Source organism: Stenella coeruleoalba (assembly GCF_951394435.1).
Source record: "Stenella coeruleoalba genome assembly, chromosome: 2".
NCBI lineage: Eukaryota > Metazoa > Chordata > Mammalia > Artiodactyla > Delphinidae > Stenella > Stenella coeruleoalba.
Window position 1 is genome coordinate 156,808,351 of NC_137147.1, and position 17,065 is coordinate 156,825,415.

Consider the following 17,065-nt stretch of genomic DNA (forward strand, 5'->3'; position numbering starts at 1 on the left):
GAGGTTATAATCCTATCTCAGATGATTGTTCTCATAAATTATGAGTATTTTAAAGGGTATATGGGGAGAGGGGGAGGCTGAAGAGGAAGGGCTGTGTAGGTTTGCGGAAAAGGGCACCAGGAAAAGAAGGCTGGGGTAAAGGGTATTAGCAGCTATGGAGAGTCAGTCACCACCTAATCCTGTGCGGAAGCATACACAGCTCAGGGAACTTCTCCTGCGTTCATCTACAAATAGGTAGTGCAAAACAGCATCCTTCCATTGAGAGTAATAGTACATTAAACTGAATTTTAACAAAAGCAATAAACCTAAGCCTCTTTGGTGCATCACCAGAATGAGGGCATTGCTTGGTTAAGGGCTCACGTATAAACCACATTCACCGAAGTGGTGCTTTACCTGTAATTGAGAGTGATACTCAAAACCTTAGTGCAGCTTCTCAAATGTCATCTGGTACAACTTGGAAGGTTAATAAGAAAGGAGAAAACAGCATAACAGATAAACACGATGACAAATCACAGCTCTCTTTGGCCTGAGAATCTGCAATGGTTTTAAGAATGTGTCCTTCTTAGCCTAATGCCCTCTACATGCACCCATGTTTTCATTCTTTTCTTACATTTTTATAGATTTTTACTGAGATATAGAGATAAATACAAATTTTTAAAAATCAACTGTCATTTGACCTCAAAAGAATAGAGACGTAATGCCCAGTAGTCAGTATGTATATAAGGAGCCCTTGGAGGGGCTGCTCACTTCATGGTGAAAGGCATGGTCAGCGTCAGCTCAAATCCTCAACAGACCGGAAATGCAAGGCTTACTTTAAAAAGCATTATTTTGCCCAAAGAAAACCATTTGATATCATATTTGGTTTTCACGATTGTTTGGCTAAGCTTCTGACATAACCATGACTTGCTTGTACAGCTTTCTACATCATTCGGACTGAAGAAAAAGAGTCTTCGGACAGAGATAACCCCAAAATATGCAAGTGAAAATGTTGTTTTGCAGAGTCAGAAATACTTTTCCTGCTTAGAAAATGTTTTCTCTGTAACACAGATGTGCTTTTCAAAGCCTCAGAGTTTCCTCCTTTGAAAATATGTTGAGCCAACTGAATTTTTAAGGAAAATATTTATACCCTGAATTTAGCTCTGCTGAAAGAGCATGCAAGAATTGCAATCACGTTCTTTGTAAGTGTTTTAAAGTTTTCCTGGAGTTTATCACGTGAGGATGAACTGAAGGACTGAGGTCCCAGGATTAACATAGACCTTGATTTTTAAAAGAATGAGAAAGTGCATAGAGGTGAAAAAATGTGCCAATATGTTCACTATCATTAATCCTCATAATCTGAAAACCTCAGTTTGTAATATTCAACATCCTTACTGGTCATTATTTGTAAAATGTTTGCAGTTAAAAGATTTCTATTAAAATAAAGATTGAGAGTGGATAAGTATATGGCAATGGTAGGAATGTCCCTTTACTGTGTTTCAAGTTTGGGGGGATTACAAATACAGCCACTATAAACATTTCTTTTCCACAGCTGGCTACACCACTTGCCTTCCCAGCAGCAATGGATAAGAGTGCCATTTGCTCAGCATTTCTGCCAACACTTACACGGCCAGCCTTTTCTGTTGTTGTTATTTGTTTGTACTGTATCTCGCTGTGGTTTAATTTTAATTTCTCTAATTATTAAAGATGTTGAGCATCTTTTCATGTGCTTATTTGCTATTCATATATATCTTATTTAGTGAAGTGTCTGTCAAACATTTTGCCTGTTCTTTTCCTTGCTTTTTCATCATTGAATTTTGAAAATATACATTTTGGATGCTAATGACTTATTAAATATATGTTTTGATAAGAGTTTCTTTTAGTATACGGCTTGTTCTTTCCGTGTCTTAACAGTGTCTTTAAAAACTTAGAAGTTCTTAATTTCAGTTAATTCTATTTCTGCATTTAAGGGTAGTGTTTTGGGGTCTTCCCTGGTGGTGTAGTGGATAAGAAGATGCCTGCCAGTGCAGGGGATGCGGGTTCGAGCTCTGGTCCGGGAAGATCCCACATGCCACGGAGCAACTAAGCCCGTGCGCCACAACTACTGAGCCTGCGCTCTAGAGCACACGAGCCACAACTACTGAAGCCTGCGTGCCTAGAGCCCATGCTCCGCAACAAGAGAAGCCACTGCAATGAGAAACCCGCGCACCGCAAACAAAGAGTAGCCCCCGCTCACCGCAACTAGAGAAAGCCCACCTGCAGCAACGAAGACCCAACATAGCCATAAATTAATTAATTAAATTTTTTAAAAAGGGTAGTGTTTTTGATGTTACATCCAAGAAATCTTTGCTAAACTCACAGTTTTTCTCCTATGTTTACTTCTAGAAATTTGATACGTTTTAACATTTAGGTCTACAATGCATTTTGAGTTAATTTTTATTTACATTGTAAAGCAAGGGCCAAAGTTCAATATTTTTGCTTATGGTTGCCCCCAGCACCATTTGTTGAGAAGACTATTCTTGCTCCATGGAATTACCTTTGCAACTTTGTAGAAAATCAATTGACAATATTTAGCGGGTCCATCTGGGGACTCTTCTCAGCTCCCTTGATTCATGAGCCTGTCCTTTTGCTAAGACCACACTGTGTACCGCAGCTTTATAGGAAGCTTTGGCGTCTGGAAATGTGAGCCGTCCAACTTTGTTCTCCCTTTTCACAATGGTTTGGACTATTCTGTTCCTTTGAAGTGCCATTAAAATTTTAGAAATAGGGACTTCCCTGGTGGTGCAGTGGTTAAGAATCTGCCTGCCAATGCAGAGGACACGGGTTCAAGCCCTGGTCCGGGAAGATCCCACATGCCACGGAGCAACTAAGCCTGTGCGCCACAGCTACTGAGCCTGAGCTCTGGAGCCTGCAGGTCACAACTACTGAGGCCACGTGCCACAACTACTGAAGCCCGCACGCCTAGAGCCCGTGCTCTGCAACAAGAGAAGCCACCGCAATGAGAAGCCCGCGCACCACAAGCAAAGAGTAGCCCCCACTCACCGCAACTAGAGAAAGCCCACGTGCAGCAAAGAAGGCCCAACACAGCCAGAAATAAATAAATAAATAAATTTAACAACAACAAAAATTTAGAAATAGTTTGCCAATTCTTATGAAAAGCCTGTGTGATTTTGACTCAAGTTGTATTAAATCTCTATATTATTTTGGGGAGAATTGACATTATCACTTTCCTGTTCCTGAACAGATCAAACCTCTGTGTTTATGAAAGTGCCCTTTAATCAGTGTTTCATTCATAAGTGTTTTGTGGTTTGGGCATACAGATCATGCACATACTGTTTGATTAAGGATTTCAAGGTTTTTTGTGCTACTGAAAATGGTCTATTTTTAAATTTCAACAATTGTTCATTGCTGGCATGTAGACATGTAACTGATTTTTAAATATTGATTTGCTAACCTCATGTATCTGTTCTAATGGTTTATTTTGTACATTCCTTTGGATTTTCTACTTAGACAACTAAGTTGTCTGTAAGTAGAGGCAGTTTTGCTTTTTATTTGCAGGCTGTATGCCTTTTATTTCTTTGGTCTTCCTTTACTGAATCACTACCTAAAATGACTGATAGAAGGAGTTATAGGAGACATTTCTGCCCTGTTCCTGATTTTAAGAGAGCATTCGGTCTTTCACCAATAAATATATGTGAGCTGTAGGTATTTTATAGACCTACTTTATCAGGTTGAGGAAGACTTCTTTCAGTGAATGAATAAATAATGAACTATGTCAAATGTTTTTTTCTGCATCTAGTAGGAATACCTTATGCTTTTCCTTCTTTAATCTATTAATATGGCATATTACATTGATTTCTAAATATTAAACCAAGATTCCATTTCCAGAATAAATCCATTTTGCCATTTTTACATATTGCTGGGCTCAGTTTGCTCATTTTTTAAACAGTATTTGTGTTTATATTCAGATGGGTATTGGTCTATAGTTTAGTGGGGGGTTTGCCATGTCTTTGGTTTGGATTTTTCAGTACTGCTGGCCTCATAAAATGAGTTGGAAAGTATCCCCCAAACCTCTTTACTGTAGAAGAAATTCTATAAATTTTTAAATTATTTCTTCCTGAAATGTTTGGTAGATTTCACTAGTGAAACTTTCTGGGTCTGGAGTTTTCCTTGTTTGTAGAATTTTAACTACAAATTTAATTATGTACTTTAATAGATACAGTACTATTGTAGTTATCCATTTCTTCTTAAGTGAGCTGGTGGTTCCCTTAATGTCTTAGGAAAATTTCCTCCACAAACATTTTTAGGATAGTTCAAATCCTTTTAATCAGTGCCGTTATCTTTTGCCTGAAATACCTACAATGCTGCAGTATTAGTTACTTTCTCTAGTCTTATCCCCACTAGAACCCATCCTCACCATTATCATCTATCCAAAATATATTGTTCATGTCTCATTCTTTTTTAGCAGCCTTTTAAAGACCGATTTAAATTGTCAAGTATATAAATTTTAAAATATTTATTTATTTATTTGGCTGCACTGGGTCTTAGTTGCAGCATGCAGGATCTTTTGTTGCAGCACACGGGCTTCTCTCTAGTTGTGGCGTGCAGGTTTTTTGGGGGTTTTTTCCTCTCTCTAGTTGTGGCGTGTGGGCTCCAGAGCACGTGGGCTCTGTAGTTTGCAGCATGTGGGCTCTCTCATGGAGGTGCGTCAGCTCAGCAGTTGTGGCATGCAGGCTTAGTTGCCCTGCGACTGTGGGATCTTAGTTCCCTGACCAGGGATCGAACCCACATCCCCTGCATTGGAAGGTGGATTCTTTACCTCTGGACCACCAGGGAAGTCCCTTAAGTATATAAATTCTTTAGCATATTAAAAATGGGTCTCTACCATAGGCCTCCAGCTTCATCTCCTCTCACCTTTTCCAGGAAAATCATGGCCTACAAAAGCCAAACCGCTTGTATTTCTGTGAATCTACTGCATTGCTCCCCCTGTATCTTTTACTGTAATTTTTCACCATATTCATTATGAAGGTTTTTTTTTTTTTTGGCCACAACACTTGGCTTGTGGGATCTTAATTCCCTGACCAGGGACTGAACCCTGGCCCTCAGCAGTGAAAGCACAGAGTCCCAACCACTGGACCACCAGGGAATTCCCAATATTCTTAATCATCTTTTATGTCCTACTCACACAACCTGTCATTCAGAAACCCTCTTTGATTCTCTAGGGAGAGACAGCTTTCCCTCATTCATTCATGCTATGTTGTAATAGATAATTCAGATATTTACCATAGGTTATATCATACACGAATATATGAAAGTGAAATTATCTAAGCTTGCCTTCCTAACAAGACCAAGCTCCTAAAAGTTAAGGTAATAGTATATTTCTCTTTCTGTCCCTTACTCCTAGCCCAGTGTCTGCCCTACAGTAAGTACCCAATAATGTTTGTTTAACTATTCTGGGTTACATAGCACTGGAGTGGGTAGATTCTTGAGGTAAGATATGACCGCAATTTGCATTTCATTATCCAGCATCCTATCATTGAACTATGCACTGGCATTAGCCAAGAAGTAGATGGGGATCCTCTTCTACTTTAATTGTTCAAAATACCCTTTTGGCTCACAGGTCACCTTAAACATATGATCAGTGTAGAGAATGCTTTACCAAGTACACTTATCTATGCACATACACACCAGATTTTGTGTGAAATTCCAAGACGTTCATAGAACTCTTTATCTCCATCCACTTCCCAGTTTGTATACAGGCTGTCCATTCTGAGTTGTTCAGTAGGATTACACCACCATCCAATAGGACCAAGTGAACCAGGCTGGAATAAGAGAAGGAATAGAAGAGACCTGAAAGAAGGCTTAGAGTAGATCCAGAGGGTCCTTGTTCAATTTTTGGTGGAGATAGTTACAATATGGTAAAAGAAGAACTGAAAGGTTGCTTATTTGATTGTCTCCAACAGTGTTCGTCAGCGGCCTGGGTGCTCCAGATTATCATGAGACATTCAGAGACCCTCCACAGGTATCCACCACTGACCAGACTTAATGGTGCGATTTGGGTGGAGAATTAATAAGGGCAAAAGCCCTAAGCCTTTAAGGAAAAGACAGTGTTTTGAAGAGGAGTATTTAAGAGCTGTTACATGACAACCCTGTGGTGCAGATTAATCAGTGCCATTATCTTTTGTGCAGTTACTAGATGGACCCAAGTTGGGAGACAAAAATGACTAGAGAGAGACTCTAAACAACTCTATTCATATGACCGTTTAAGGGATGAGTACTAGAAACAGAAAATGTGTTTCATTTGTGCAGATTTCTGAGGACAGAAGGCCATCCTCTACCCCTGCTTTTGGAGCCATTCCTTTCTGCTTTCCTATTCCACTGATTAAATCCCCATCAAGTATCCCTCTCTTAGTGAATCTTTCCCCTCAGCATATAAATATACTCAGATACCCCACTAACAAACATGCCACAAGAAAGAAAAAAACAAAAACAATTAAAATAACAACAGCAAAATAATATAAACTCCAAAACAGACTATCTTGACTATGACCTTCCTTTCACCCTTTTAATTCCCAAAATTCTGTAAATAATAACATGAAGTGTAAACTCCCACACCTTAACCTTCTCACTCCCCATTCACCCCCAGATCTACTGCAATTTATCTTGCTTTCATATGAATTTCACTGAAACTGCTCATGTGAAAGTCACTGATGAACTTTCAGCTGACCTATTTTATCCCTGTTTAAGGTATTTTTCAGTTGGGTGTCTATGATGCCACTCTATAAAAACTGAGCTCTCTTTAGCTTTAAATTTCAGAAAACTCAAGTACAAATGAAGTAATCTATAAGAAAATTTTATTATTTCACAGAACTTAGTCACACCCCTTAAGAGGTCCCAATATATGGAATCTGCATAGTTGATTAATCATTGGTTCATAGATCACCAAGGGCACTCTTTTCTATTTTCAACTTTACCATGTTCAGACTTTATGCTAATCAAGGGTGTGTGTGTGTGTGTGTGTGTGTGTGTGTGTGTGTGTGTGTGTGTTTGGCAAGAGCAAAATCATATGCCAATGTCCATCCAAAGTAGGGAGAGTTTCTCCCCATGCATCTTTCTTTTAGTGGTCCCACCTATAAATGACTCAAAACCATGGGAGGAAGGACCCTCACTTTCCCATGGGTTCCTAAACATAAGATCCTCCTTGGCCTTAGGCCCCACGCCCACCTACAAATGAATCCATCTCATAGGGAAATAGACCACCGTGATAGGCCTTGACTAATCAGCATTTTCTAGACTCGTGTAGAAAAGGGATGGACAGAGCTATGCCACCAAGGAGGGAGGGAGCTACTCTGTTGGGTGGACAACCAATAATGACCACTGTGTACTTTTAACCGGATTTTCTGTTTCTAGTACTCATCCCTTAAACGGTCATATGAATAGAGTTGTTTAGGGTCTCTCTCCAGTCATTTTCTTCTCCCAACTTGGGTCCATCTAGCAACTGCACGCTCTTGACTTTGAAATCTATTTTTCTAAGAGATAATTTACCTGTTTGAACTGATATCTGCTTAAACAGACAAGACAACAAATCTAATCACTCCCCTGTAAACACACAAACACACACACACACCCTCACATATCCACAGGCATACACACTCACACAGACACACACACAATGACACATGCACAGACATATGGATTCGTTCCAAAGCTTTACTTCGTCTATTTCCGGTTTTTAGCGTCTAGTTGAATTGCTATCCACAGAGGTGCCGTCTTCATGCCGTCATACACAAAGATACTGCACGAGGTCCATGTTTAGCCCAGGCGCATTTCTTCTGAGGCTCATTTATACGTCTTCATGTGCCACAGCCCGTCATTTAAATAATGGATATTTTCGATCCCGATTCCTTTGTTGACTTTCTCGATTTCCTCTGCAGACATCTTCATGACTCCCACACACAGGGCGTGCTGTTTTCCTTCTGCCATGATTGCAACCACCGTGTCCACCGCGGCGGGGTAGAGCTTAGCTCCGGGAGAGGTCAGGCCTGGACACATGATATTGGCTCCACTGAGCACAAACTTGATGGCTCCTTTATCAACCTGCTGGCGGGGCAGGATGAAAGGGTATTTGTGAAGCAGCCTTAGCGTTGGATAAAAAGGCCCTTCTCTTTGTCTAAAAAATAGTAACTCCCCGTTTACAGTGAGGATTTCTATGTGTTCGTGGCATCGCACTATTTTGACCGGATCCTTCTTAGGCATAATTTGATTCAGCCACGGATCGATACCAGGAAACTGCTCTATCAACTGGTTCTTAATACCCTTAATAACGGAAGTTTTCAACTGGATGCAGTTGGACACATTTTCTTTTTCATCAAATTTCTTGAACATGATCCAAGGTGAAGAGGGCGACGACAAGGAAGCGCCCGGAATCGAAGAGAAAACTGAATTACAGAGAGCCCGGCGGAGGCGCTTACCGGAGAACTGCCGGCGTGGACGGTCGGTACGGCTGTTGTTAACCGGAAGAGAGAGGCGCTTTACGGCTTTCCGGGAAATCTACTTCCGCTCCTTGGAATGTGGCGTCGCACTTTCCGGCAGTATTTGGTCTTCCGATTACTCTTTGGGGCGGGACTGTAAAAGGGCGGGACTTGAAAAGGAAGGGTGGTAGAGCAATCGTTTTTGTTACAGGAAGAGAAGAACGGAGGGGGCCTGTCTTCTATTGTTTTTAATTGGGAAATGCCTCGCCATCTGTCCAATTACCCATGCCAGAAACCGGGGGACGAATGCTGAGCGATAAGACCTCCTGTTCCGCACGGTCACGGCAAGGAGTCGAGTCCTGTGCGTTATTCCTCCTCCACAATCTCTTATGCTCTCACAATCTCTCGCTGGTTTAGCGCAGCTCCGAATACTTGCAAACAGTCGCTGCCTGTCACCTTCCCAGTTCTCTCCACTTGCACCCGGAGAGGAGAGGCTTTGTGGCCAGGAGGAATGCGAATGTTGTACGATTTCAATCCTTTTAAACACACCCAAACTCGTTTTATGGGCCGGCATACGGTCTCTTTTGGTGAATGTAACGGTGCTTCTGAAAATAATGGGCTTTCTGCTTTGTTTGGGTGCAGCGCTTCTCTATTCTTACTGATTTTCTGTGTGCTCATTCTGTCCGTTACTGAGCAGCATATTGAAATCTCCATGGTTGTGGAGCTCTTTCCCTTTTCAGTTCTATCAGCTTTGGATTTATAGATTTTGAAGCTGCGTTATTAGGTCCATACCCATTTCAGATTAATGTGGAGGTCACCCTGTTAATTAGGATTTTATCCGCTTAGGTTTTAATTGTCATCCAAAGAAGTGTGAGGCCCGTGAGGACAGTAATTGTATATTTTATCTCTGTACTTTTTCACCCAGCACAAGATAGATCTGTTTCATACTACATACACAATAAGTGACTGATGAATAAATGAAAGAATGCTTCCTCTCCCCAAAGTTTTGGTCCGTTTCCCAGACAGTGCTTTGTGAAGAGAATAAGAGCAAATCCTTGCTCTGTGAGCACTTCTCTCCAATGACACATGCTTAATTTGGGAAGCCTGCACTGCAGCAGAATTGTAACAGGTGCTGAATGTATAGTGGAAAAATAACATACATTTCCTCATTTGGGGGAGCTTATAGCACATGAGGGTTTTATATATGTGTATTTTATACATATACATATATAATCATTATTATAAGGAATTGGCTCGCACGATTATGGAGGCTGAGGCTGAGGAGTTCCAAAATCAACAGTCAACAAGCCAGCCACTCAGAAGAGCCGATGGTGTAATTCAGTTTGAATCTAAAGGCCTGAGGACCAAGATGGTATAAATTCCAGTCTGAGTCCAAGTCTGAAGGTAGATGAAGACCATTGTCCCAGCTCAAAAGCCATCCGGCTGGAGGATGGCCTTTTCAGGGGAGAGTCAACCATTTTGTTTTATTCAGGCTTCCAAACTGATTGGATAAGGCCTGTCCACATTAGGGAAGACAATCTGCTTTACTTTACAATTAAATGTTAATCTCATCCAGAAACACCCAGAATAATATTTGATCAAATATCTGTGCACCCCGTGGACCAGTCAAGTTGACACATAAATGAACTGTCACAGGGGTAGACCATCTTAAATGAGGCAGTATAATGGGGTATTTATGTGTCTGACCCTAGAGCACAGAAATTACTCCTTCTCCATCAGTTACTAGATTGAAATCCTGGAAGTTACTTAACTTCATCTGTGCCTCAGTTTATTCATCATGAATGTGTGGTTAACAAGAATACCCATCTCCTTGGGGTTGGGGTGAGAATTGCTTGAATTAATACTTACAACAAATGGGTTTTAAATATTTGACATAGCTATTATTATTAAATTAACAGCAAAACTGTTACATAAATATTTTAAACACCCTTCACACAGGACACAGTACAACTAGCCCCCCATTTGTGCCTTCCTATTTATAGCTGAGTCTGTTCTGCTTCCCTAAAACTTCACTCCAGTCACTTTGATCCTGTGAAGTCGCACACATCCAGATGCACCTCTGGTTATTTTATAAGCCGCTAACCTAATTCATTATGTGTGGATTTTATGGGCTTAACTCTTCTTATAGGATGATCGTCTTTCTTTCGTTCTTAAGGATTGTCCCATTGTTCCGATCTGTGAAGTCATATGTATGAGCAGCATAAACGAGATGTAGAAACTCAGGGGAGGTAAAGTCATTACTGGCTAGAATGACTAGGGTGACCTGTCTAGATGCCAAATGGCTTAATCAGAAATGATCTGATCTAGACCTGGCTATCAGAGGCATGCGCAAGGGATTTTGTAGTGAAGCTATTTTAAGCAAAGGACTTAAAAATTTTTAGTCTGGAGTTCCATAGCAATGAAAAATCTTTTTGAAGTTAATTATCCTTATATGAAATCATACTCTTAATTCCATACCATGTAACTCTTCCCCAGGGTGCAACTTTCTTAGCCCACAAGCATCTCTTTGCTATCTACCATGAAAAGGGACACAAAGCTCTAGTTTTTGCTTTTAAATTCTTCAGTTAAAATAGAAAACCTCTTTTTAGACTTTCTAAAAACTCACCTTCTCTAAAATCATGGGGCCTGGTTCTTAAACTTTATAGAAAAACCTAGGTCTTTGAGGCTGGCATACATTAGCATATTAAAGAATGTGATACACAAATGTTGCTTTAAACATACTAATATGTTAAAACATGACCAACTTATTCTGGTTAAATAATTTTAAATCAATTCAAAATTAATTAACCATATGGATTTTTAGAAGAAAGAAAGTCGTGGCACAAAATTCAGTCTTTCGGGCCCGGGGTGTACCAGTTCCTCAGTCTTATCAGCCCCCCTCAGTATCACTTTATTTCCTCATGAAATCAGAATAATATAGCGTGTACTTCACAAAGTGTACGGGGTAGTTTTGAGGAATAAAAAATACAGTATATAACGGACTTACCTAATAGTAGGAAACAGTGTAAGTACATTTTAAAGTGTTTATTTAGGCGGCCTCTCCCGTTGCGGAGCGCGGGCTCCGGACGTGCAGGCTCAGCGGCCGTGGCTCGCGGACCCAGCCGCTCCGCGGCATGTGGGATCTTCTGGGACCGGGGCACGAGCCCGTGTCCGCTGCATCGACAGGCGGACTCTCAACCACTGCGCCACCAGGAAAGCCCCTCGAGTGTCTTTTGAGCTGGGAGGTGAGCGCGGGGGAGGCTCACCGCGGCGATTCCCACGCATTCTGTCCCCACGGGAACCTCAGTTGAGAAGTTATACCAAGATTGGAGTTAAGAGGACAGTGGAAGGAGGGCAAACCCATCCAGGAACTTTTTCTAATATCAGTTGTTATAGGAGAGGGATGAGAAAAACTCATCACATTTGTTTAAATTAAGTTTTAGCCTAAAATATTTTTGTTGATAGCCCAACCTTAACAAATCACAGTCATGTCCCTAAGCAAAAGACATCATCCAAAAAGAAGTTGGACCAGAACAGGAAAAAGCAGGATAAGGAAGAAACACTCATGTTTGGGGAAGAAATGAGACAGGTTAACAGAAAAGCTGGACTGAGCTGCAGTCCTATTCTAGTCTCCAGAGGGTGGACTGATATATGCTGGCCTGACCTCTGGGTCAACAACTAGTTTAACTCTACCTTGATCTGTAAGACTGGAAGCTGGTCCCTTGGTTCAAAGTGAGACCAAGACTTTGGCTTCATTTGAGTGAGCCTGCAGGCACTGTTAAGAGGTGCTTTAGCACAGATAAAGCAGGAAGAAACCACAATTTTGCACTTCATCCTCTATCCTCCAAAAAGATGTTCATCCCCAAAAGGGAACCCTGCCCACCCTGCAGAAAATGAATCTAGAAATATTGCTCAATAACCAACAATACAAAATAAACCAAAGGTAGAACAGAGAGGAGGAGCCAAAGGAAGAAAGTGAAAGTTTGAACATCTATGCTACAGCAAAATCTGTCCCCATTCATCCACCCCAAAGAAGTCTTCTTCCAGACAATATCTCTCCTTGTCATCACCCACTTCGTAAATCAAATGTGATTCTGTGTATAATACAACTGATATTATAAATGTACCAAGCTGCTTTCTGCTTACCTGCCACTACATTTAACTCATTCAGAACTGTTTTCTCCGAATCCCTCAGCTCTGCAACTTTCAATAAAAAAGAAGCAACAAAAAAAAAAATAAATAAAAAAAAAAAATAAAGTGTTTATTTACTTGCAAAACAACCTTTATGCAATAGCGATAAGATCTAAGATTATACCATATATGTAAAAAAATTACAGAAAATTAGCTTTGGATAATTTACTAAGTCAAATAGTCAAGAGATGCCAGAATTGAATTTTATATCAGTAATCTCAAGGGAATATGTAATCGACACATGGTGTTTATGTTGCAAAGATGAGGAAATCAAGTCAGAAAATTTCTCAGGTTCCTCTAATCTCCAAAATTCGGAACCTGATCCCCACACCTGGGTTGTATAATTTCAGGGGGTTCACCTAATACAAGTTTCTCTGCATTTTGATAAATGACCACTAGAGGGCAGGAGAACCAAACGAAGTCTTCATACCGTTCACCAAGATTGAAGTTCTGCATTAGAAGGAATACTAATAGGTAACTCAACTAATACGTAACTATTCTCAATTAAAAGGTAACTATTTTTTATCATACAGTTGTTTTTCCTCAGTTATATTTCCGAAATAAACAAACCCATCTCTAGAGAGTCACAAAACATTTCCCAAGTTCAGGTGAAGCACATTCTAAATAGTAATCTACTTAATTTACAGTTTGTGAATTTTTCTCTGCAACTATAGACAATCAGCAATAAAATAATTACTTCTAAAATGATGTCTTTTAAAACAAAAAATTAGCCCTACATTTTTTGCCTGTTGAAAGAAACATTAAAAGTGACTTTTCTCACATTGCTTCAATGTATAAACTATTTTTGAAAATTAAAAAAGCTATGTGTATTATAAAAATAATCTCACGACATCCAGAATGTTTTAAATTATGTCATCTACCTCATTGCTCCATTCCACAGGTAACACTGCTAAGTTTCTCATATACTGTACTACAAAAATGTACTCTGCATACCAAGCATCGTAGATGGATGGGGAGAAAACATGAGGTCGCACATGCGTCACACCTGTGCCCAAGTGGGGATGCACAGAGGAAAGGGCCCTACGTGGGAGAGGTGGGCAGGGGGTCCCTCAGGATCCTAGGGGCTCTCATTCCCAAAGCAAACCCTGGCCTCGGGATACTGAACCCTCCCTTCTCCTCTGGACTCGGCCCACCTCTCAGGCCCTGGGCCAGTCCCCAACTCTCCTGGTCTCAGATTCCCCCGATTGTCCCAGGAGGGGATGGACACGGAACTGTGGGGGCCTCACTCGGTGTGGACACGGCCTGGGCTCCTCGCCCCCAGGGCCCTGGATGGGTGCAGCAGGATGCGCTCAGGGGTGCAGGGGCCTCCCTCCCACGTGCAGACTCAGCGTGGGGCCGCTGGCCCCGCGTCCAAGTCCACCTCCCGGCTCACACGCAGACCCCGGGCAGCGCGGGCTACAAGACCCAACATGAGCATCAGCCGTTGGTGCACTGGGCGCATGAGCTCAGGGCACCAACGGCTCCCAGCCCAGCCGTTATCTCACGGCCCCAACGGCCGCTGCTCTGCGACCCCATGACCCCTGGGACCCCCAGGCCACCCTACTCCAGTCAGGCTGGCTGGAGACCTGGGAACGTGAAAGTCACGGAATACCCCCCATACACAACCTGCTGTCCTGGTCCCCAGACTCTTCCCCGAGGCCAGCTCGGTGCACGGCTGGGTCAGGGAGCCTAGAGGTAGTGTAGACACGGGCCTGGGCAGGAGAAGGGCAGGCCACCCCGCCACTCCTCCACACCCGCCTCTCCCTGCCTTCTCTAGCAGGACCCTGGGACACACACCAGGTACAGCCTGGCCCTGGCCGCGGCCCTGGCTGGTGTAGCAGGGACTGGAGGGAGCCCAGAGGAGGTGGCCCCACAGGGAGGGCCGAGTGAGTGTTGGGGGTAATTCCTGTTACTAGGGAGCCCCTCCTGGGCACTCAGTGCCAAATTTATAGATGAGCCATGGCATGGCATGGGTCACTCAGCTCTAAGTGACCAAGCCCAGCCAAACTGAGACTCTGAGAAGTCACCACGAAGATTGCCTGTCACGGGGCTGTGACTGGCCCCAGGTCAATCTCACCCCAAAGGCCATGCTGTGCCCAGGAGCCCAAGAGGTGGCCCCTGAGCCCAGGCTTGGAGGTGAGTCCATTGTGGATGGGGGAGTATGGGGAGGGGCAAGGGCGGTGGGGTCCATGGGTGAAGAAGGCTCTAGGGAGGCTGGAGGGAGGGAGGGTGACGGTGCACGCTGGGGAGGTCTTCTGGATATGAACACATAGGGCTCTGAGCTCCAAGCAAGGAGTCAGGGGACACTGCAGGTTGGGGGTGGGCAGGAGACACAATCCAGGTGGTCCAACCAGAGCCACAGCATCTTAGACCTGGAGCGAGCTTAATGAGCATGGATCCCCAGGAACCGCCCAGGGCTAAGGAGACCGCCTCTGTGTCCTCATGGTGCTTCGGAGCGCTGGCGTGCCCAGCCTGTTGGAGGGCATCGTGGCTGCAGCAGGAGAGTTTCAGGATGAATCAGGGCTCCAGGGGTGGCCTGGGCTGGCAGGTTTGGGGGAAGATGCCCACCTGGTCTGGGACTCTGTGGTGTGTAAACGCTTAGCTACCTGACTAGAAAGACCCTGGGGGACGTGGCCTTGTGCTGGTTGGCGCTGGGGACCGATTAGAAGGAGCCCTTGGCAATCTCGAGTCCCTAGCTCCAGGCCTGACCTGCGTCCCCAAGGTGAAAGTCCACGTCTTCGGGACAAAGTCCTGAAGGGCCCATGTTGTAGAACAGGTTGGCGTTGTCAGGGATCATTAGCTCTGGTCAGGGAAGGGCGGGGGAAAGGTCAGCTGTGCTCAGGAGGGGCGACGGGCCAGGGAGAAGAAATGCTTAGAAACAGGAGATGAGTGGAGGGCAGGGGGGTGGGAGGGACATGGGGATTGGGACCCTTCCTGGTGCCAGGTTCCCCACTCTGCACCCACAGAAAGAGCCAATATCCCTGGGTCGGGAACAGAGCTTCTGAGATCTCTCAGAGCTAGAAGCAGGCCTGGGTGCTGGCAGAATCCGGGCCTCTGCAGTACTGCACACAGGATTCCTGTTTTGTGTGATAAAAACATTCTAGAAATAGATCATGGGGATGGGTGCACAGCATATTGAATTTGCTTAATGCCATTGAATTGTATAATTTAAAATGATTAAAAGGTAAATTTTAAAACATAAAATCTAATAAGCCATTAAACTATATGAAATAGAAAACATTTGGAAAAAAAAAAAAGCTGTCATCACAAGGGAAGGGAAGAAGCTCTGGTACTGAAGCTGATGCTGACGGGGATGCCAGAGCCACTGCAGCAGCAGATGCTGGAGACGCACCTGGCTTGGGCTGGGCACCAGCACAGATCTGGTGCCAGAGCTGGTACAGGAGCTCTCACTCTGTGGCTGCCTCTCATTCCGGCCCCAGGACCACAGTGGGTGAGGAAACTGAGGATGAGCCTGGATCACTTTCAGCCTGGATCTAGAACTGGAGCTGCTGTAACTCCTAAGCTGGTCCAAGGGTTCAGGCTGGAGGCGTCTGTAGTTCTGTAGCTGGTCCTCAATCTCGCTGTGTAGCTGGGGCCAGACAGACACATCTTCCCAGCTATGCGAGATCTTGGGCTGGAAGCGGCTGTAGCTTTGTGTCTCCCACTGGCAAGCTGTGGGTTAGATGCTGTCCTGCCCGCTAGGCTGTGAGCTCTGAGGTCAGGAAGGTGTCCAGGGTTCACATTTATATTGCAGGTGCCTGCACACTACAAGAAGCAGTACACGTGAATATGTGAATGAGTCCATCCCCCAGCCCAGGGCTTCTTTGTGTGTCAGGCTTCACATCTGTAAAAGAACAGCACTACCTCCTGGGACCGTTGGGAGGATCACACTGACCGAATACATATGTAAGTGCCTTTTGTGTGCTGGGCACCGTCGCAGAGACCTGGGAGCAGAGCAAAGGAGCGCCACAGCCCGGGCTCACGCGGAGCTGACCAGACCAGGGCGTGAGTGAGGAGAGCGGGTCACAGGGGTGTGTCCCAGCCCAGCCGGGGCAGCTGCCAGGATCAGCGGGTGGAGCCCTGTCCTCGTCAGCCAGTGAAGACCAGTTTAGGTGGGGCTGGAGGGGACGTGGGCTCCTTGCTCTGAACGCTCATGCTACGTGGGATCCCTGTGCAACCATTCCCCTCACAAGTCCTCAGTTTTGCCATCTTTACAGTGGGCATCTGAGGAAATCCATTCCTAGCTTCCTCCTTGAAGTTTGTCTTGATCCTATGAGACAAAGAACTCCCTGTGACCTGTCTTCTCATTGGAAACCCCAGTGTGCTCCAAGGGAACTGCTGTGTCTTCCAGGAGACTGCTCAGGTCCCCATTCTGGTCAGTGTCTAAACTGGAGAACAGCGAGGATCAGTCCTGCGAGCATCAGGAC

General features: G+C 43.9%; 1 protein-coding gene across 1 annotated transcript; it reads right to left on the reverse strand.

The window, feature by feature from the left end:
- Window positions 1–5,593: 5,593 nt before the first annotated feature.
- LOC307182680 (malignant T-cell-amplified sequence 1-like) lies at window positions 5,594–8,479 on the reverse strand. The gene is made up of 2 exons (XM_079914135.1): window positions 7,691–8,479; window positions 5,594–5,798 (listed from the first exon to the last, which is right to left on the reverse strand). Exon 1 carries the CDS (start codon window positions 8,359–8,361, stop codon window positions 7,816–7,818), a length of 546 nt encoding a protein of 181 aa, XP_079770261.1. The 5' UTR covers window positions 8,362–8,479; the 3' UTR covers window positions 5,594–5,798; window positions 7,691–7,815.
- Window positions 8,480–17,065: the final 8,586 nt, after the last annotated feature.